The 22,430-nt window shown below is 43.4% G+C and overlaps 1 protein-coding gene across 6 annotated transcripts in view; it reads left to right on the top strand.

The window, feature by feature from the left end:
- The window catches only part of NfI (Nuclear factor I), a 91,264-nt gene that overhangs the window by 46,573 nt on the left and 22,261 nt on the right, over window positions 1-22,430 (top strand). For 3 of the 6 annotated variants that reach the window (XM_065447556.2, XM_065447554.2, XM_065447555.2), the window contains exons 8-10: window positions 13,774-13,854; window positions 16,765-17,028; window positions 19,284-19,364. In XM_065447556.2, coding sequence (XP_065303628.2) covers window positions 13,774-13,854; window positions 16,765-17,028; window positions 19,284-19,364 — 426 coding nt within the window. The remainder of the gene's footprint in view (window positions 1-13,773; window positions 13,855-16,764; window positions 17,029-19,283; window positions 19,365-22,430) is intronic. The other 3 variants (XM_065447558.2, XM_070525007.1, XM_065447559.2) reach the window with 2 other exon arrangements.

The following is a 22,430-nucleotide window of genomic DNA, read 5'->3' as shown; positions in this document are numbered from 1 at the left end:
TGGAAAACAGAGACTCCTTACTTAACTACTGATGAAGTTGGAAGGGCTGTTTGATCCGCACCGATGGCACCGGCTGTTGGAATCTCAGCGCTGCCACCAGCTGTTGGAACCTCAGTGCTGACACCCGTTGTTGCAACCGGACCGTTGGCGCCCGTTGTTGCAAATGGGTCGCAAGCCCCAAGGGTAGCGTTGGCCTGGCGGCCTGGGGCACACTGGAAGCATCCGAAGGTCCCAGCAAAGCATGAGGCGACTGCTAACAGAACAACTTGTTTATTCTAGCATCGCAAAGAGCGGGCGGTCAGGTCGACCGAAGTAGAGAGACGGGAGAGCACGTTACTCAACAGAAGAAATCGGAGCCTCTCTCCTGGCGTCCGGGGGCAGCTGCTCTTATACTCTTGGCGTCGCGAGCAAGAAGGAAGGTCACGGGACGACACCACGTGACAGCGGCGACGGACGGACTGAGAGACACGTTGGGACAAGGAGGTGACGCATCAGCCGGACCGGCGCCGGTCAGACCTCCTCGCTTCACACTGGGGGAGCTCCTCTCCCCGGCTGCCGCGCTTTGACAAGCGTGGGCACACACACACACACGCACACACAAAGACACGTGGCACTGAACATGCCGGGACGCGCTCAGCGGGGATGCGTCGCGGCCGCTCCGAACGGGCCAAAATGTCCGCCGCTTTCAACGAAGCCCCGACGTCCGTTGCATCCGCGCCGGCCATATCGCGCGTCGTAGGCGAAACGTAACAGGGCCTTACGAGACATGATAAGGGGAAAAGCGGTAGTGGATGGAATAACAGTTGATTTAATTAATGATGGAGGAGACACAATGGTTGAAAAACTGGCGGCCCTTTATATGAACTGTCTATTGACTTAAAGGGTCCCAGAGAACTGGAAGAACACCAACATTATACTAATCTATCCACAAAAAGGGAGACATTAAAGAACTGAAAAATTACAGGTCCATTAGCTTACACCCAGTAATATATATAATATTCACCAAGAGAATTTCCAGTTAAACAAGGGCAGCACTGGGCTTCAGTCATTCAAGGGAACAGGCTGGCTTCAGGAAAGGATACTCTACAATGGATCATATCCATGTCACCAATCGGATAAGTGAGAAATCCACAGAGTACAATCAACCTCTCTATATAGCTTTCATAGATTAAGAAAAGGTATTTGATTCAGTGGAGATACTAGCAGTCATAGAGGCATTACGTAATCAAGGAGTACAGGATGCTTATGTATATATCTTGGAAAATAACTACAGAGATTCCACAGCTACCTTATTTCTCCACAAGAAAAGTAGGAAGATACCTAAAAAGAAAGGCATCCGACAAGGAGACACAATCTCTCCTATGCTATTCACTAAGCGCTTTGAAGAAGCATTCATGCTATTAAACCGGCAAGCCTTAGGAGATAGGATCAATGCAAATATCTCAGCACCCTTCGGTTTGCAGGTGACATCCTGTTCAGCAACACTTGGGGTGAGTTACAACAAATGATTGAGTACCTTAACAGAGAGAGTGCAAAAGTGGGGTTGAAGATACATATGCAGAAGACAAAGATAATGATCAATAGCTGGGCAAGGGAACAAGAGTTCAGGATCGCCCGTCAACCTCTAAAGTCTGTGGAGGAGTTTGTTTACCTAGGTCGATTGCTCACAGGGAAGCCTGATCATGAGAAGAATATTTACAGAATAAAAATGGGTTGGAGCATATACGGCAGACATTGTCAGCTCCTGACTGGAAGCTTTCAATTATCATTCAAAAGAAAGGTGTACAATCAGTGCATATTACCTATGCTAACATGTGAGGCAGAAACTTGGAGACTTGGAGTTAAGGAAAGAACTGAAACATATTTGTGCACAAAAGAAGACACATAGACGACAACATGGGTAGTTTGGTGACTTGTAGCAATATAAAGAATATTCTATACCTAGAAATGCATATATATAAATGCGCTGGACTTGGTCAAAGCCTACTAGCAAGCTGGGCTTGCTAGTAGGCTTGCTAGTATTGAAGAGTGATGGAACGAAGAATGTTAGGCGTAACATTAAGAGACAGAAAGAGAGTCGTGTGGATCAGAGAGCAAATGGGGATAGCCGATATTGTAATTAAGAGAAAAAAATGGAACTGGGCGGATAAAAATGGAGTTGGGCAGGTCACGTAATGCATAGTTTAGATGACCAGTGGACCATGCAATTAGGGTTACAGAATGGGTGTATGCAAAGAGAAGGGAAGCACAGTCGAGAGTGGCAGAAGACTAGGCGGGTGATGGAATTGGAAAATTCATAGGCGCTAGTTGGAATTGGTTGGCGCAAGACAGGGGTAATTGGAGATCCCAGGGAGAGGCCTTCGTCCTGCAATGGGCATAGGCTGATAATAATGATGATTGCCAACATGTTTCAGTTCTTCCGCCAGAATGAACTCACTGCTGCTTGTGCTGCCCCACAGATTCTGTGTTACCTTCCACCAGAAGCACAACAAAACATTGAGATGAAACAAGCTTGTCTGTAGCATTGCTGAAAAATAAAAAGTACTGTCAATGAGCTAAGCTTGATCTTGACCATTTTCACCAGAAATGCATATATACAAACCCAGCTCGTCTATGGCACAGGAGGGGTTAAAATTAACACTTCGACTGTGGTATAAATAACACCGACTACTGTGAAAAATTAATCCCAATGTTTTCTGATACTAAATTCGCAAAGAGCTGTAAAGTCAACTCTGTGCTGAAACTAGCAGCTTGTCAAGCAAGCTATGCAAGTCTCTAGCTCAAGTTTCTTAGAAAACAATTGCATGCAGTTATATAATCACAATGTTCAAGTTTGATGGTACAGATTAAAGAACTATGGTAATCACCTTCTTTTGGTTGTTGTAGCAAAAGGTAGCACTGTTTGTGGTGCAAAAGACTTGTACTCTTTTTTTTCTTAGACCTTGCTTGCTGCACAGAATAATTTTGTTTTCCTGTGTCAGGTCTTCTGTTACATGCGAAGAGGAAACGTCATCTTTATGCACAACAACTTGAGTTTTTTTTTTTTTTTTGAGTAGGTGAGAGCCCCATGTTGTGTTCTTTGGTTAACGTGAACAACGCTGTTATCACCCGCTGGTAAACAGTGGGTGCAAGTGATTTGATTTGCCTCAAAATTTTGAAGTCCCAGCTTGCTAGTAGGCTTTAACCAAGTCCAGCGCATTTATATATATGCATTTCTAGGTATAGAATATTCTTTATATTGCTACAAGTCACCAAACTACCCATGTTGTCGTCTATGTGTCTTCTTTTGTGCACAAATATGTCTTTCAGTTCTCTTGAAGCATACTTAAGCTATCTCTCAGTCACTCATTGACTGCTTCTTGAGAACACGCTTGTGGTTCAAGAAATGTCACTTGTGAAGACAGTGCACGGACAGCCAAATGTGAGATGTGTCTGTAAGCCTTGATGGAGTTGTACTTTGTAGTTCGAGACTTGATCGATATTTTAATATTGTTGGCCCACATTTAAAATTTCCTTTGCCAGCATCAGAAAGCTTGGCATAACCTCTTGGGTGCAAGGTATTTTTCTGAAGTTTAAAACATTACATTTTCATATAAATAACCCATTAGTAGGCTTTAAGTTCATAAATTGTCATATAAAATCATAAATTTATTGTCTATATGTAGTTGAACATTTAAGAATCTTTTTATCTGAAAATTTAAAGATAATTGAATAATTATGCTAATTAATTATTTTAATTGGGATATTTAGTGTTCTGCAAGTAATATGGCTTCTTCACCACCATCATTGCTCCTTGAAGGCACCTCATAATCAACAACGAAATCCTCTGAATCGGAGCTAAGATGTTCCGAAATTTTTGCATCCTTCAAAAGATGCGTGGGCTCTTTCACATCGATCAGCCATGTTGGAAAATGAGAGACCTGAGCAACACCTACAGTCAATAATTCATTGAGTGGGCACGGGATAGCGGCAACCATGCAGTCGCCGCTAAACCCTTTTTGCTTCTTCATGCAGTTCATCGTGCTCCTTGGAGTATGGCTGTATCCCTCGACCTGCGCATGTGCGGTTTCACCAGTGCTCATCTATAATGACTCACCGACACCATTGCCAGTCCTGCTATCTGACGCAAGTCAAGATCTTTGGTGCCAGCAAGTAATCCAGGGCGCCATCTTCATACCTTTGCACACGGATTCACAGCCGCCAGGAGCGACATCTCCCTTCTGGCTCTACTTAAGCAGCTGCCTTCGTCCGGCCACTTTCAGTGGGCACGGGATAGCGGCAACCATGCAGTCGCCGCTAAACCCTTTTTGCTTCTTCATGCAGTTCATCGTGCTCCTTGGAGTATGGCTGTATCCCTCGACCTGCGCATGTGCGGTTTCACCAGTGCTCATCTATAATGACTCACCAACACCATTGCCAGTCCTGCTATCTGACGCAAGTCAAGATCTTTGGTGCCAGCAAGTAATCCAGGGCGCCATCTTCATACCTTTGCACACGGATTCACAGCCGCCAGGAGCGACATCTCCCTTCTGGCTCTACTTAAGCAGCTGCCTTCGTCCGGCCACTTTCAGTGGGCACGGGATAGCGGCAACCATGCAGTCGCCGCTAAACCCTTTTTGCTTCTTTATGCAGGTCTGTGAAGCTCCGTCTCTTTACTCTAAACGTACAAGTAACGTCTGTCTGCTGCTTTTCCCGTGCCCAAGTGTATTTTTTGCCTCACTGTGTGAATGTGCGTTTGTTGCAAGGCTACTCATCCTATCTGGCGACGTTGAACTTAATCCGGGACCCGCAACTGACGCGCAGTACAAAGAACTTCTTGCAGCCATTTCTGCCCTTTCAGCAAAAATAGATTCACGACACACAGAGGTAATGAGTGGTCTCGCCGAATTAAAGGAAAAGCAAGCACAATTAACTAATCAAGTTTCCGATTTAACCACTAGATTAACGACAGTTGAATCGCTTGTTGAATCACTTGAGCTTAGCCCGTCGTCAGCTGACATACCTGCAGTTGTAGCTCACGCCGTTAAAACTGAAAATGCCTCCCTCCTGACACGTCTCGATGATCTGGAAGATCGCTCCCGCCGGGATAACTTAATATTTTATGGTATTTCTGACTCTCCCTCAGAAACATGGGCACAGTCTGAAAAATTGGTGTGTGAATTTTTGTCTCATCATCTTAAGTTTGAGGTCCCCGAGAATATGGTATGTAGAGCCCACCGACTTGGGGCTCGTATACTGCTAATAAGACTCGTCCGATTATAATGAAATTTTCTTGCTCAAAACTAAAGGATAAAATTCTGGCACTAAAATCTAATTTCAAATCCACCGGGGTATCTGTGGGCGAAGATTTCTGCCGAGCAACGCGCCAGTCTAGGAAAAAGCTGCTTGATTTTGCTAAGGCATCAGGACAGACATACTCAATACGGCTAAATAAGTTATTTTTGAACAAGAAGTGCTACGTTTACTGTTCTACCACTGACAATGTATGCGAAGTCAGCATGCCACGTGCAGCACGCTCTTCTGTTCGGTCGCGTCAAGCTATCGAAGCAAATGGTTCGACATAGCTAGCACATGCGCAATCTAATAACACCATATCTGTTTTTCTCACTAACGTGCGAAGTCTACTAAATAAACCTGCTGCGGTGTCCTCGCTGATTGATTCATGCGCTGCTGACATAGTATGTCTCACTGAAACATGGCTCTCGGCTCGGATAAAAAATAGCGAAATTTTTTATTGTGAAAAACTGTATTCATGTTATCGCTGCGATCGTGGTGTGCGATCAGGTGGAGGTGTCTTGATTGCGGTTACTGAAACGCTCACATCGAGCTCAGTTTCCATAGAAACGCCACTTGAACTTGTTTGCGTGCGCGTTGTACTCGACAACAGAGATGTTATTTTTTGCACATGCTATCGCACTCCTACTGCTTTGACGTCATTTTGCGATGACCTTCACGACGCATTGAACAAATTAATTGTCAGATACCCTAACGCTCCCCTTTTTCTTCTTGGTGACTTCAACTTTCCCGATATCATTTGGCGTAACGACACGGCAACGTCCCAGTCTTCTCAGAGTACCCAGTTTATAAACACTTGTTTGGATTTCCACTTCACCCAGCTTGTACTGAAACCAACGCGGGTGTCTGCCTCCTCATCTAACATACTAGATCTGATTCTCACTACGAACCCTGACACAGTTTCCCCAATTCTTTACATAAAAGGCGTAAGTGATCACCTTGCACTCACTTTTCATATCAATACACGGGCTCCTGTAAAGAAAACTACGAAGGTGATCCGCGATTACAGCAAAGCCGACTTGGCTTCCATTACCACTGAAATGGAAAATTTCGCAGCTTCTTACATCGCTAATTGCGATCAGCGCTGTGTTGAAGAAAACTGGTGCATTTTCAAAAATAAATTGTTGTCATTAATTGAACGTTTCGTACCGCAAAGAACAGTCTCTTGCAAGCCACGGTCCCCTTGGTTCAACCCCTTTCTGAAGCAACTACGTAACAAAAAAAAGCGGTTGTTTCGTCGCGCAAAAGCTTCATGCAGTGACGTTGCTTGGTCCGCTTACTACCTCACTGAAAGTGACTACAACACAGCCGCCGCTAGGGCGAAACAGCATTTTTATTCTGTTACCCTTCTGTCCATCTTGAAAACTAATCCTCGTAAATTCTGGACCATAGTTAACGGTACTCCAAGCAAAATAATCCAATTAACATACCCAAACGATCAACCTGTTGCTCCTGAAGAATGCTGTAATGTATTTAATGATGTGTTCTCTTCACATGTTACCACAATGCCACGTGGATTACCGCTTTTATCCAATTCTGGTTTTTCGCCCATGGATCTAATCTCTATTGACTGGGTTGGTGTTAGCTGCCTAATAAACAATCAAAAAACGTCCTCCTCTGCCGGCCCAGACTGCCTGAACTCAAAAATTTTGAAGTGTACTGATGTATTTTCTGCTGTTATCTTGTCACACATTTTCACTCAGTCATTACAGCAGTCTGTTCTTCCAAACGACTGGTGCGTGGGAAAGGTGATTCCAGTTCATAAATCAGGTAACACACACTTACCCAGCAATTACAGGCCTATCTCACTAACTAGAATTTCATGTAAAATTCTTGAGCATATAATATATTCACATTTGGCTGAGTTTTTAGAATCAAACTCCTTTTTCAACCCCTGTCAACATGGTTTCCGTAAGTTCTTTTCCTGTGAAACACAGCTCTTAACATTTACTAATGATCTCTTTGCAATTTCTGATCTAGGTACCGACATTGACTGCGTATTTCTTGATTTTGCGAAGGCCTTTGACTCTGTGACCCATGATTTACTTCTGCTTAAACTGTCTCAACTTAACTTGGACGCAAATGTACTCGAGTGGATAAAAAACTTTCTTTCTAACAGGACGCAGTTTGTAAATGCTAATAACTGTAATTCTCGGTTTTCTAACGTACCAGCAGGTGTTCCTCAAGGGTCAGTCCTGGGTCCACTTCTCTTTCTAATCTATATTAACGATCTTCCGAACTGCGTTCTTTCCTCTTCCATAAAGCTTTTCGCGGATGACTGTGTTCTCTACCGTAAAATTACTAATCCTTCAGATTCCCAAGAGCTGCAGGACGACCTTAACCGCGTAATTGAGTGGTGTTCTAATTGGTGCATGCAACTAAATTCAAATAAATGCAAGGCCGTGCGTATATCTCGTAACACTGCCACGCACACCTACTTTATTAATGGTGCACCTGTGACGTCAGTTAGCTCTTACAAGTATCTCGGCCTTCACATATCAAATAACCTTTCTTGGCACTCGCATATTGACTATGTTACTAAAAACGCTAATAGCATGCTTGGTTACTTACGCCATAATTTTAGCTCTGCCCCTTCTTCCCTGAAGCTAACCCTTTATAAAACTTTAGTTCGCTCCAAATTGGAATATGCTTCAGCCATTTGGGATCCGACTCAGTCGTCATTAGTTGCTTCTCTTGAAAGTATTCAAAACCGCAGTGCACGCTTTATATTATCTAATTATTCTCGCTATGCAAGTATTTCTTCAATGAAACGAATTCTTAACTTACCTGATCTTTCGTCACGCTGCAAATATTCCCGTCTCTCCCTTTTTCACAAAGTTTTTCACTTGAACCCCCTTTTAAAAGAGACCCTTCTTACCCCTCCGTCATATATTTCTGCCCGCACTGACCACAGCCTTAAAATCGGGGTGCCATTGTGCCGTACTAACCGGTACAGTGACTCATTCATCCCCAGGACAAGCACGGACTGGAATCGCCTTCCCGCCTCAATCGCACTCATCACCGACCCTACTAACTTCAAAACCGCCGTTCAGAATGCCTTTTGTCAATATCTTTTGTAAATTTTTTGTTAATACTTGTTTATTTTTTACTGCATTACTTCTTGTTTTGACTCCACTCCTTTCTGTACCGCCTTCGGGCCTTGAAAGTACGTGAAATAAATAAATAAATAAATAAATAAATAAATAAATAAGCTTTCAGTTTCACCAAGTTTGAAACCAACCACCAGACATGTTACATACTTTTTTTTTTATTTGAATGATAGCTTCTACTTGGAGAGACAGACGACGACACCTCAAATTGCAAGGAGGTTGGCAATGAAAGCTTTGCTTAAAGAAAGAAAAAACAGAACAATAGACAGTGCACTGCTATTGGTGCAGCCTGCAGCCTTAGGTGAGAGGAAATGTTGTATTGAGGGGAAAGTGGGAAAGGTGAACAGTGCGCTCTCTGTATGTTCTTTCTGTGTAGATCCTCTTCAAAAATTTATTCTGTATAGAAGAGGTATCGCAGAGCCGCTTCAATTGTGCGTTCTTGAAGCGAGTCCATCTGAGATGAACGGCTTTGAACGATCTGTAAAACCAATTGTCAGTTTTTATTCCCGCTCATCTTTAAGGGCATTTGCTCAAATTTCACACATCTGGCTTTGACTTGAAAACTATTAGGTGCATCCGGAGTAGTATGAACGTTTCAGATGTTTAAGCAATTCAGCATCCTGAAGGTAGCCACATGATAGCAGAGATAGAAGCACAAAAAACTGAATTCTGCAAAAAAATCTTGCCAGGCTGTCCTTGGACTGAAAAGTGGCATACCTGTTGTGTGTTGAGGATGCACTACTTGAACGCTCAAGGAACCCTGAAATGGCTGACTTGAAAGAGTGGCTGCAATGTGTAACTTGATATGCGGCTACATCAAGCGCACCTAATAGTGAAAGAAAACAAGGCATCCTGACATGAGGTTTTAAGCGCCAGTAACAATGCACTTAGTGTGTTATCGTGTGCTGTCATACACTTGGTGTGTTGTCATATCAGTGCTTTGTGTGCTGTCTTGGGCTATTTTTCACAAGACAAACATTGGGCATTAGTGAGGAAACCGTCAACATCAGCCATATTGGAGCATAGTGATGATGCCTAGGTGCAGATTTATACAGACAAGATTCTAGAATTTTAGCGCTTCGTGATGAGAATTTGCTTGGATAAGAGTTGCATTCTGTCACAGATACTATGTGTGTTGACCAGCCACTTAGGTATTTTTTTATATTTCGAGCAATGCAAGAATTCAAGAAAAGTATGTAGAAAGCAGTCACACGAAAGCAAGCAGTGTGCACAGAAAAATGAAATGATGTTGGCAACGATTATGGAAGAACAGAGGCCATTATTTCTTTTGAATCTTGAAGCTGAGACACTCCCCCCCCCCCCCAAAAAAAAGAAAGAAAAGACTCTTTATGGGGTCCACATTTGAACTAAAGAAAACAATTGTAGAGGCCCATTTAAGTGCCTCCCGGTGGTGTCGGATCTGATGGAGGCAGCAAGGATGACAAAAGAGGCATAGTGATGACCATGAAAGTGACTGCATGACAGTGATGCAGACACCAGTATCAACGGTACGATAGCGATAGCGAAGGAATTACAATGGTGACACAACATTGACAATTATCACAGCAGCGATGGCATGATGACATCATTGATGCAAGTGTGACCAAATGGGCATGGAAACACCATGAAAACGGTGACCACAGCACAAAGTCAAGGGCACTGCAATAATGACATGATGTTAGCGGTGACGAAAGCGGCAGCAGCATCAGGACAACAGTGACACAGCTATGACATAGTAATGATCATTACAGCATAATGATGACAGCATGATAATGAGGGCAACAGCACAAAGGGGACATTACAATGATGACGGCATGGCAGTTCAAGTGTCATGTACCTGGATCTTGGTGGAAATTAGAGATTTCTTTTCTGGTGATCTCTGTCAAAGATCCACAGTAGTGATAAATATTAGTGAAGATATTTGTAACAGGCAACCCAAAAATTGGCTGAGGTGCCCCTAAGCTGGACTACATAAGAAGCGTGGGTATACCGAAGTGGATCTCTATATAGTCTCTGGGAGTGCTTCTTCTATGGTGCTTTTTCTGGTGGGCAGTCGTTGTGGTTCCCTTGCGAAGATTCTTCATTCAAGGTTGAAACAAGGACATTGTGGTGATCTCAGCTGGCCTTGCGTCAGTGTCACGCCTTTAGGACACGCACTTGAACAAGCCATTCAAAGATAACGTTGTGCCAGTGTGTGAAGATTGCATGGTTAAGGGACAGCATGCCTTAAAGCAAGGAGGCAATGTCGAGGATGTATGGCACTTAAGTTTTCAGGGCATTGTCTCGCAAAGTTTCAAGAAATGCGGCACCTCTGAATCAGTGGACACGAGTGATTACCATATTTCGCTGGAGCACAATGATGTGACCAATAAAGAGACCAGTGATCTTAGCATGCATTCTGACTTGAGATTAGTTTAATTTTAAATAAATGAATGGAAGTTTTCGATTTGCATCTATTGTGAATGCGCGCTTATGTTCGAATAGAGAGTCAGGTTTCAAATCAGTCTTAGGCTAGGCCCGCATATACTGGCGTTATGCCAAATGATAGTAACCGCCACAACCTCTGTTTCTATTTATAGCATAGAAAAATTATAATTTGAAATTTTACCTCGTGTAATCGGGAAGGGATGAATCTCCAGCCCAGTTACTAATGAGGGATTTTTGACTTTAAGCTTGACTTGAAATTTTTTTATCTTTCTAATTCACACAGCCATACAAATTTCTGTTAAAGGTCTTTATATTTATACTGTATTGAAAATTGCGTATTGTGCATGAGAAGTTACATAAGCAGGCTTCCTGCACGCCTAATTTGCAGTCGTGGCTCACCTCATTGTTGCAAAGAGTGGAAAGAAAATAAAAAAATTAAGGAAGTCAGGGGGCGAAAATATTCATTGCACCATCCCATAGCTAATTTCCTGTCTGCATTTTTATACTTTTAACATGACTTACCCGTCATGAGTGGATGAAATCAGATGTGCAGAGAAGTACACTTTCCAACACTACATTTTGTGTCTCTTATACGGGCATTGTGGTGTCACTCGTTCTGAAATGTGATCTGCCAGCACCAGTTGTTTGATGGTGTCAGTTTTAGTATGAAATTGGCACTGGTAAATCACGTTTCATGGTACTTGCAACCGACTGGCCCAGCTTTCTTCTTTGAGTGTTACTGCTAACATTTTTGCATTTCCATCTTTCAGACAATATTCTACATTTTCTATTCATTTAAGCGACATTATGCATCCTGGCAGAGATCTTGCAAGTTATTCATTGCAAGCAGTGTGCAAAGGAATGAAAACGACTTAAGAGGAAGCTTTAGCTTGAGTGCTTCTATCTAAATACATGTAAATGGAGAATTCATTTTTCTCGGCAACCACTGTACCACATTTGATGAGGTGTGTTGCCTTTAAAAGAAAAACTTAAAATCTAGTGAACGTTGGTCTCGAATTTTCGAGTTAGGGTGTCAATTTTCTATTAAAGTTGGCAAAAACCGAAAATTTTCAAGAAACATAACTATCAAGTTTACAACTCTGTAACTCAACAACGAAAAACGATAATATAATTCTGCGAAGTGCATCTATAGTACATGTAAAGCGTAAAAAATTCGTATGTTACACATGAGTAAAAAAATATAGTAATATGGAAATACAGCTTTTGCAGAACCCTTGTAACCGACGGAACAAATTCACGTAAGATGTAAAATGACATATCAAATTTGTCCGATTTGAATGATCTAATGGATGCCTTTGACAGAACTGCAATATGTGCTCTTGATGCAGAGCTATGAATTTGTAAACTTCGTGCTTCTATTTTTTTCAAACTTTTGAATTTTCAAAAATTGTTTCAACAAAATTCAAGACCTAAATCGATATTCCACTTCAAACAGTCACTAGAATGTAACTTTCTCTCTCAAATGCAAGAAATTTCCTCAAGATCGGTCCAGAGGTTATCTCACAAAAACGTTTTTGCGTTTTACGTGTATTCGAATAGGCTGCGTCGGAGTTGGGCCCGAGCTAAAGCTTCCTCTTGGAGGGCACTTTCTCACGACCTCAGCACGAAGTCTGAAATGTATGCTAGGAATATAATTACTCTACAGAGGAGTACCAACTCTACCATTCGGTTCGAGGACCTGTGCTCAGGCTGCGATGAAATTTTGATTTTACTCGGATCTTGTGTTTCAAAAACTTTTGAGGGAGGGGGCACAGTTAAATAATGTTCTCCTGTTTGAAGCTTTCCTCAAGGAAAAGTAGTCTTAAAAACAAAAATTACACAAGCTCCCGTAGTATTGCACATATGTAAACAATGCTACAACAGGACACAAAACATTGACAGGATAATACGCAAGCTAACAACCATTTGATTTATTGGAGAAAAAAGAGGGAGGACACTTGGTATAATTAGCATACATGGGCTTGCTGAAACAGCAAGAGAAGCAGCAAGGGTAAAACACTGCCGCAAGTAGCTTTGTGCATTCCCTGTAACAGACATGATATATCAACAAGACAAGCACTTGTTAGTGAGCGTATTGCGCTGCTGTTCTTTTCACTGTCCTGTCATTGCACTGTTTACATGTATGCACTCATGCGCCAACCAGTAAAGTTCCTGTGGTGCATGGAACTCTGGAATAGCATGGCTTGCTGTGCAGTTATTGACAGCTTTTTGCGCACTTGAAGTATATGCCACGAGCCTCTGGTAACACTGAATTCTAACCACAGTCATAATCATTTCAACAAGAGATGTTATGTTTAATGACCTAGGTATGGTGGAATGTTCAAAGTATAGTGAAGATGGTGCAGAAGAAAAAAGTGATAGCAGGAGGACAAGTAAGACAGAAAGACACACATACGTGTCTCTATATCCTTATACAGCTGTTCCTTTCCTTTGCAACACTCATTATGCATATGCACTCATTCACCCATTTTCTTGGACATGCTTGTAATAAAAACCTATTAACTGAACTACAGCCTGATAGCTGTCTTATATGTCTGTTACAGCCATTGCCTGGACATAGTTTAAGCTTCTCTAATGCACCGATAATCATTTAGTACAGTGAGTGTCCAAGCCTCACATGGAGTGTCCATATTTTAGTTGTAGTTAGTAGCAGGTAGTTTGCAGTCATGGGCATCTGTTACTGCAGTTCCATGTGAGTGGGCAGTTGTGGTAGATCATTTTAACTGCAAATCAGCCACATTAGTTTTGTTGGTCAAGCATTGCCTTTTTTTGTCCAGCAAGTGTGCTTGGCATTCCGTTCGAAGTGCCTGTAGCAGTGAGCACCTCCAAGGCCAATGGCCACTGAGGTGCGGACTGTCTTGCCGCGCCATAGGCTGCGACCCGGGGGCAATGACGAATGGGTGCCCATTGTTCTTTGCAGCGCGGTGTCTCTCTGAAATGAAGGAAGATTTCCTGGAGCGACAAACAATGGCCTTTGTCTTTGACAGCTCCAGGAGCAGTGGTAAGGGAAGGCTTTCGATCGGACGCGACGTCCTTTCCTCTCCCCCGTGTGTCAGTGCACACATAACCCCTGCCCCCCCTCTCCCTCTTCTTCTGCCACAATACCTCCGCATGGATATATGGCACCTCTCATCAATGCCCGAGGGTCGCAGAACTCTTTTTTTGCTTTCTTCCTTCCATCTGCCAGCCTCTTATGATTTTGTTTTGTTCCGTTTCTTGTGGTTGGCGTGATGGCAGCCACTTCGAGCTGGCCGTCGTCTGCTACTGGAAGGTGCCCGTCTGTCGTGGCACTTGTTGCACCCCAATTGGTTTTGGTTGGTTTGTTGAGACTTTTCTTAGGATTGAAGCCTGTCTATAGTGAAGAGGTGTTGAGCACGGTTTGAAGCTTCTCTTCCTTTCTTCTTTCTTTTCTTTTTTTTCTTTTCTCTCTCTCTTTTTTTTGGCTATGATTGTGGTGCTCATGTTTGGACATGCATGGTCTGTCTGTGTGTTGTTGGGGACATACACGAGGAAATGCCTGGTCAGCAAGACTTTTCTGCGAGCGTCTATGTGCATGTTTCTCCATATTGGGTGAGGCTCCACCTACGCAGGGAGCTGCCAGAACAGCTCAGATCTTCTAGGAAACTTATGACGAACAGTACTGCCTCACAGGTGGGGCCTAAAGATGCTTCCATTCATTCCAACATGGTTCCTAAAAATAAAACTACAGCTTATCTAGTGTTCAGCAAGAAAGAACTGAAACAAAACATGTATGCTGTTACGCAAAAAAAGGGCTGTCAGCTACCTGTCTGCAGCTGCCGAACAGTGGCCAAGTCTGAGGCACTTGCTACATGGTGATAACTGTTAACTAAAATGACACACAAAGGGAACAACACATAGCAATGGGACAACGCATTATCAACTGCTTTTAATCCATCACAGAAAACATGGCATGTGCTATGTTTCATGGTTATAGTGAAACTTGATGTCACCATCTGTGTCTGCAAAATCTACATCACCACAAATGACACATACCTCTGTCTTGCTTTGGATGAAACGAGCAAGTAATGTACCTAAACGCAGTTACGCTTCAAGCACTGCAAAATGCTTCTTGTGCCTGTAGTTCGAGTTCAAAAGAGCCGGCAGCTGAGCCAGAAAGCTTATGGGTACTTGGCACCCTTATTTATGCAGCATTCGGTGTAATTGACAAAGTCAGCAGCGTACCTCATTTCTCTCTTTTGTGTGCCATTTCAGCTGACAAGTCGCTGTGCTGTGGGTACTCGAACGCCATGCCATGTGTTGAGTTGCTAGCCAAACTGACACCTTGCCGGCTCGTGAAGGCAGGAGTACTTATCGAGCTCGCAGTCCCACCTTCGCACCCCCTATTTTTAATGGTGTCTTTGTGTCCGGCACTGGCCATCAGGCAGATGATAGAGTTCGTCCTACGTGTGAAATTGAGCAAGTCCATTCATCAATCTTTCAAGTAGGCAGTGGGATGAGCTAGCCGCCCTGCCATCGTGCCGATGCTTATGAATGTGGTTTTAGCACAAAACAAAAGTGTGCAGTATAGCCCTAAGGGTATGTCCATGCTCTCACAGTCATAGTACTTAACCCGTAGATGAGAGCACACTCACCGCTGGTCACTTGCACTAATCACAATGAGGAAGCAGCAGAAAAATGCAGCAAGCATGAAGTTCCGGTGCATGCTAACATTTTGTAGTTGTACGGATGAAATTTAGTAGGGTGCACCCGGCACAGCAGCATAAGACAAAAAACGGGAATCTAAATATTACCGTAGGCCATGAAATGAGATATCAACAGTTAAGTAGTTAAAGCCACAGACTTCTGTTGGGTTAGCTGATAAAAGCACCTCACTGTGATATTTTCTGTTCCTTGCTGCATGCAAAAAAAGAAAAAAAAAGAAAACGTGAGCCAAGCTGTCTCTGAATTGTGACGTAAGTGACATCAATAAGGAAAAAACTTGTGCACGGCTAATAACTTCAGGGCCCTCCACAGGTTGTCTCGTTAGATGTGCTGTATCACGGTTTGGCCTATTCTTGTTTGGTCAGACTTGCATGGTGTTTAAGAACAGTGGGCTTTGCACGGTACGTGTACCAGAGATGGTACGGCTGTTTTTTATACTTAATATGCACAATCGCTGCTTTCATGTAGCTACAGCAAGACCTGAAATATACAACGCATAGGCAGACATTTATGTACACGTGTGTACATGCTATTGCATTTGCATCCCTTTGGACTATCTTAAGTAGTTCATAAATTTTGCTTAACTTATCTTAGTTCACACCACCATGACTTGTGCTTTCCGTTGCATGTGCTCATGTTGAGTTAAAAATTTGTAGGAGAGTTTTAAACTAAGTGCGCCTCACTAAGTCATCATCTGACACTAATATTTGAGTCATGGACTGAGAATGTTTTTCTTCTTTGTGCACAGTGCTAGTCATTGAGAAGTCAAGTCAGTCTCGTATAGTCACCCAACTGTGTTTGGCTTTCTGGAAGGCAAGCCTTTCTGTTGGAGTTGCAAACAAATGCGAACAAAAATCTAAACCTTCACTTGAAAAATTTAAGTGTTTCAAACTTTGTGGTGCTATTTCCAATGATAACATTCGGGAGCAGCTGATACAAACACTGGCAGCACATATCTGTTTTGGTATAGCAGCTGTCCCACTTCAACGGTCACACGTAAGTAACTGCAGCAAAGCGTTTAAACGTGTTTCTACTCGCATTCAGAAAAAGAGTTCCCGTTATTGGTCCAAGTCGGCAACAGACCCTCAACACTGTCTCAAGTCCCAAATTTTTTAAATGGTTAAGCGTCCAAGCTTTGTTCTTGCTCAGATTAGCCTCGCTCCGTTCCTCATTCGTGTTGCACGTCAAGCAGCCCATCAAATGTTGCAAATCATCGCTCTGTGTGCAGGGTCCGTTCTTCAGGCGTCGAACGGGGGCCAGCCAGTCAAACTGGAGCCACCGTACTACGGCTACGCATCGCCTCAGGATCCGTCTCCAGCCTTGCAGCCGACTTCTGTCGGGGCGGGGCTCTTGCGCGCAGCCAGCCCGAGCGAGGGGGCTCCGCCGCGCTGCAAGAGGCTGCGAAGGCTGCCCTCCGCCGAGGAGGACGCGGCTGCGGCTGGCGGAGGAGGCGGACACTTCTACGCAAGCCCCTGGCCAGACGTTGACCACGGTGTGACGCTGTTATTTCACTCAAGTTTGTTTCCACACTGTCTGCCCAGCGCGGTAGCCCAGAAGCTGCGACACTGTGCTGCTTAGCTTGAGGTCAAGGATTCGATCCCGTCTAGGGCGACTGCATTACGGTGGGGGGCGAAATTAAAAGATTAAGGTGCACATTAAAGAACCTAAGGTGGTCAAAATAATCCGGAGTTTTCCACTACAGCGCACCTCGTAATCAGATTGTGGTTTTGGCATATAAAACTCGAGAAGTTACTGAAAATTTTTTTTTAGTGCTGTTAGCACTGTCAACACTGAGAACCAGAGCGGAAGCTGAAGGGACTACTCAAAAAAGTTTTTTAAAGGAGCACTGCAACATATTTTTGAAGCTGTAGAAACTTTACCACACACTTCTTTCACCTAAAGGAAATACATGTACTTAAGGGTTCGATGAGAATTCGTCTGTTTATGTCGGCCACTTTTTTTCAATGAGGGTGAAGAAATGTGGCACTCAAACCGCATTTACCAGCAGTTGAATGTCTCCTTTAGGAACATTGCGTACTTCCTCCTCACTTGACCCACACAAACCAATCCGAATACAACTGTGATGTGTAGCTTCCGCACGCTGCAGTTCATTAGCAGCCAACTTCACTAGCAAATGCATGTTTAGACTTTACCAGTAGGAGCATGCTTTACTTACCGCACTAGCGCATGTGAATTTGGAAAGGAAACCTAATGGCGTGGACTGCCATTTCTCACAGGTGAGTGAATGTAAGGTTTGTTGGCATGAAGGTAATGCATTTTCTGCTCTAAACGGGTCCTAAACAATTTTTCTGTATCTATATATAATTTGCTTTAGGATCCCATAACTTTCGAACCAGTCATTGAGACCCATTTCAGATCACCCTTGCAACAATCACGCTGCTCGCAGTATTGAAACTAGAACTCGTCTTTGCCATAGCAGTGATGTTAAGTTAAAAGAAAAATATTTGCACCGTAGTTCTCTGTGGCTACATTTAGCTACAAATTTTGAAGAAGCACTTATACCACATCCATGTCCGAAGCAACTACGGAAGTTGTGGGAAGTACCTAGTTGTGTGGTGCCGCCCATGGATGGACAGATGGACACACTGGTAGCTGAAAGAAAGTATAACGGCTACTGCTGTAATGTTTATGACTATAAGTATAGCGCAAGGAAGCAAGATGAGCAGGAGTAGACACACAGTGTTGTGTGGGTCTTCAGAGTTCAAGTAGGCAAAGTTTTGGGCATATGTATTTGGCAATGAAGGACGACGCGAAAGAATGTGAACACAGTTGCCCAGCATTTGGCAGCAATTAACTTCACTGTAAGTGGCAAGCTCTCTCAATGCTAGAACAATGCCCAGAGGCTTTGGTTTTTATTAAAGAGAGCTGCTCCAAGCTTATCTGTTACCTCTGAGTATACTTCACTTCACAGAGCACTCTGAGGGTTGCCTGAAAGTTCCGATTGCTCATTGCTTGCTCTGCTTATTGCATCAGTATACACATCACATTAGTATTAACTTATGACAGTCTTTTTTTTTTCAAACAGCTGTTTGAGACATTTTAAAAAAATTTTAATATTACGACTATTTATGGTAAAAATTTTATGCAAGATGCAACAGTACAAAGCACCTGCATAGTGAACTACCAGGCAAATAGAGTTAATACCAAAGTAGCTACTAGGTTGACGATACCACATTGAAAAATATATGATTTGCAGATCGAGGTGACTATCGTTGCTCTCAAGCATAGTCCTTCAAACCCAGCAGCAGTGTAAGAATATCGCTGTGTTTGCCTTGCAGCACTTTAGTCAAGCGCTCTAGGCATGCTGGACATATTGGACTGTACATCTTAGGTGACTGCTCTCAATGACCAAACTTTTCCGGTATTCAAGGCTAGTGAGTAAATGCAATAAGGTCATAAGAAAGAGACATAGTTTGAGCCATGGAGGCCATTACTGTATCTGCAAATGTACTGCAAGTTCTACAGGCTTGATTAAATGTTGTTGTTTTTTTAAATTTTTTGGCCGGTGTGCTCACTTATGTGGCATGTAGAGCTGCAAGGGCTAGCCTGTTTGTTTTTGTTTTAGTTCTTGTTGGCTTGCTTGCCTCTTGGTTGTTCATTGCTTATCATTTGGAGGCGCTCTTGCCCCAAAAGAGCGTGCCGCTGGCTCAGCCGGACTTGTCGCTGTCTGGCACGGTGAGTGTCGTCTGCTGCATGCTCGTGTGGCCTGCCTGTCATCATCCGCAGGGCACCTGAGCGCCTCGCATGCCAAAATAAAGATGGAAGCCTTTGCCCTGGCCCGAGCCGAACCCAAGCCAACACACCAACGTGAGTACTAGAGCATCATGGCCTGCGCATACTTTATTCTGTTTATTAGACTTCTTAGCGCTAGAGCACGCTATAGTCACAGGGGACCCAGGTCAAAAGAAGGAAATTTGCAGGCTAATGAAAAGAAAATTGGGCAGGAACCACCGGAGCATGGTTGCCAAAGTTAAGTGTTAGCTTCTCGGTAGGTCTGCTGAGATGTGCTACTGGCAAACTTATTCGTTAGCTATAATAGTTAATGCTATGAGGCATGTGGGCACCATGGTGCATGGACATGTCAGAGTATGTGTATTCTGCAAGTACTCTTCAGGCTCGCCATGTGGCAAAGCGAGCAACACGCTGATGTGTTTTTCTCACACCTGCAGTTGTGCCATCATGCTGTGGCTTCATGAAACACTGCCCATACTGTGAAGTACATTTATTTTAGTAGTGTGTTCATGGGCCAGTGCTTAAACAATAGTACGCCACATGTGACAGAGCTGGGTGTGTGCGAGGGGTGTGTGTGAAAAACCAGTTCTGCATTCTGTTTCGCAACCTGTCGTGGGTTGCAGTGGCTGTGTAACAGCTGTAGCAATGCAATGGGTTCGAGCGCATACGGCAGGCATAATATATACAATCAGCGCGTTATCCCCTAGATAAATTTATGCCACTGAGACTTGGAGGATAACGAAGAAGCTCGAGCAGAAGCTGAGAAAGAAATGATTAGTGCAACACTGACAGTTGGGAAAACAGAGCAAAACGGCCTGGCTGGCCTCACCTGGCTGAGAGTCAAAAGAAATGGAACTGTGCAGAGTCATGTCAGTCAACTGACTGAGAACAGGAATGTGTGGCAAGAGAAAGGAAACACAGTTGAGGATAGCAGATTAGGTAGCACGATGAAATTAGCAAATTTGCAGGCATAGGACAGAGTTGGCCTGTGCAAAACAAGGGTAATGAGAGATTCATGGAAAAAGCCTTCGTTGTGCAGTGGACATAAAATAGGCTGGCAGCGATGGTGGTAGCGAGGATGATTATAACTAAATTGCATTGTGAGCGTGTACCAGCTTGTATAGTATTCTTCTTAAAAAAAAAAAATCTTACTGGAGCATCGGAATGAGGTGACCCACTACAGAGAATGGAACTGGTTGCTTGGACTGCATTTCGTCTCTTGCCAGTGCCAAGTTCAAACCTGGCTGGTGCAATGACTCAGACCCCGTACCGTATTTTCCGTCAGAATGAAAGTGCATTATAGGATCCCTCCTTACGTTTAAGCGTTGCAAACAGACAAGCATGGTGTGTAGATTGTGCACTGACCAATCATGTCTGCTTTATACACCAATGTGCACCGCACGAACAACTGAACAACCTAACGGCAGCCTCTGCACCCTTACTTTCAAAGGAGGCACACTTCCTGGCAGAGCAACACCTTATTAATGTTCGTTCACGTCAAGCCAAATAAATAGCTGCAGTGTCATTGATTACGGCATGCAACTTCTGTAACTCATCCGTCGGAGTGCACCAAACCTCCACTGGGAATGTGCTGCACAACGTAACAGAAAGAAAAAGAGAAAAAAAAGAAAAAGAAAGCAGGTTTTGTTACCTAAATTTGATGCGGTAGCTTGGCTCTGGCATGGGAGAAGCCAGGAAAGGAGTGTCGCTTGCAAACGCTAATCAAGATAAATGGAGAGGTTGTCGGTGTTAGCAGTGAAGCTTGCCTCCTGGAAAAAAGGTGACACAACATTTCAATTTCTCCTAGCACCGTTAATCATGAACGAATGTTTAAAGACCTGGATCTAGAGCACTTTCTAGACATGGCCTCATAATGTCTGATGCATAGCCAGAATTCCTGATTGGGCCTGGTGAGGGGTCTTTTTTTTATATAAGAAAATGAGGGTGCAGTGACCTGAAACAAGTTCAGCCTGTGCACTGCCATTATGTCAAGGAATTTCTGCTTGGAAAGTATAATTTTTTTTACCTAAGTTGCATGTATTACTATCTTTTCCTTTGGCATCGCAAATTCTGATGACTATATTGTACAGTTTATGGATGAGAGCCTCAGTAATTCAAAGCACTGAGAGAAGTTTTTATAACAACTCTTCAGTGAGTTGACAAAGTGTGGTCTTCAGTGAAAAATAAGCTAGTGTTCTCAAGTTGAGATGTGGAAAGTTTCTAGCTTTGTATTTGTTGATGCAACATATAGCTTCTGTTTTTGCTGCAAGTGTCCTTCGTGAGCACAGGTCTTTTGATTATATTTTTGCACCCGCTATTCTAGATAGCACATTGTGGGCGCTTACTTCGGTGTTGCAGTGGATTTTAATAAATGATGGAGGCAGAAAAAAACAAACTCTACCTGGAGTGAAGATTCTGATGAAATCCCCTCTGATCAGCAAGAGAAACAGGGCACATGGTGACTAAGGTGAAAAAGCTCTTAAAAATGAAATTCAAGCCCTGTGATACAGACGCACGTAGATGCCGAAGCTTCCAGTGCCAAGCCACGCAAAATCTTGCAAGAGTGGTTGTATCTCCAAAAGTGATTGTTCAAAAATACCACACGTGGTTTGTTCAAACTGTTTTGGGTAAATAATTATCATCCCAGAAGCATGGGGCAGTAAAGTTGTGATGGTTTTATTTGCTTTCTCTTTGCACTGCGTTTCAGAGGCTTGAAGACATAAGGTAAGATTGCCAACAGCTTGTTGCATGTCCTGTTGCTTGCCTTAGGTGTCGGGACATGCTGGTTCTCAACTGGGTGGAGTTTATTTTTTTTTCTGCCTCCATCCTTTCCTTCAAGACGGGAGCTCTTTCTCTTGAACGTGCTCACATTTGAGGTGCAACAAGTGGTGTGGTATTGGTTGTTTGCATGATTAAATGTGCAAGCTGTTATGATGCCCATTCACCTGCATGGTCTCACCACACATCCTGACCCATTGTCGGTTTTACTTCACGGGGACTTGTCGTTGCACAGTTTGGTCCTACCTTTCCTTCCTGTTTCCAATGCGAGAGGTGTTTGTCCTACAGTGAACTTAAGAGGCCAGTGATATTCTCAGGCCCATGAGCCGCAGCACATTTATGTTTTAAGTTCTCTTCCACACA

The sequence above is a fragment of the Dermacentor albipictus genome, chromosome 9 (genome assembly GCF_038994185.2).
Source record: "Dermacentor albipictus isolate Rhodes 1998 colony chromosome 9, USDA_Dalb.pri_finalv2, whole genome shotgun sequence".
In the NCBI taxonomy this organism is placed as follows: domain Eukaryota; kingdom Metazoa; phylum Arthropoda; class Arachnida; order Ixodida; family Ixodidae; genus Dermacentor; species Dermacentor albipictus.
This window is presented reverse-complemented; position numbering and strand designations above follow the sequence as displayed.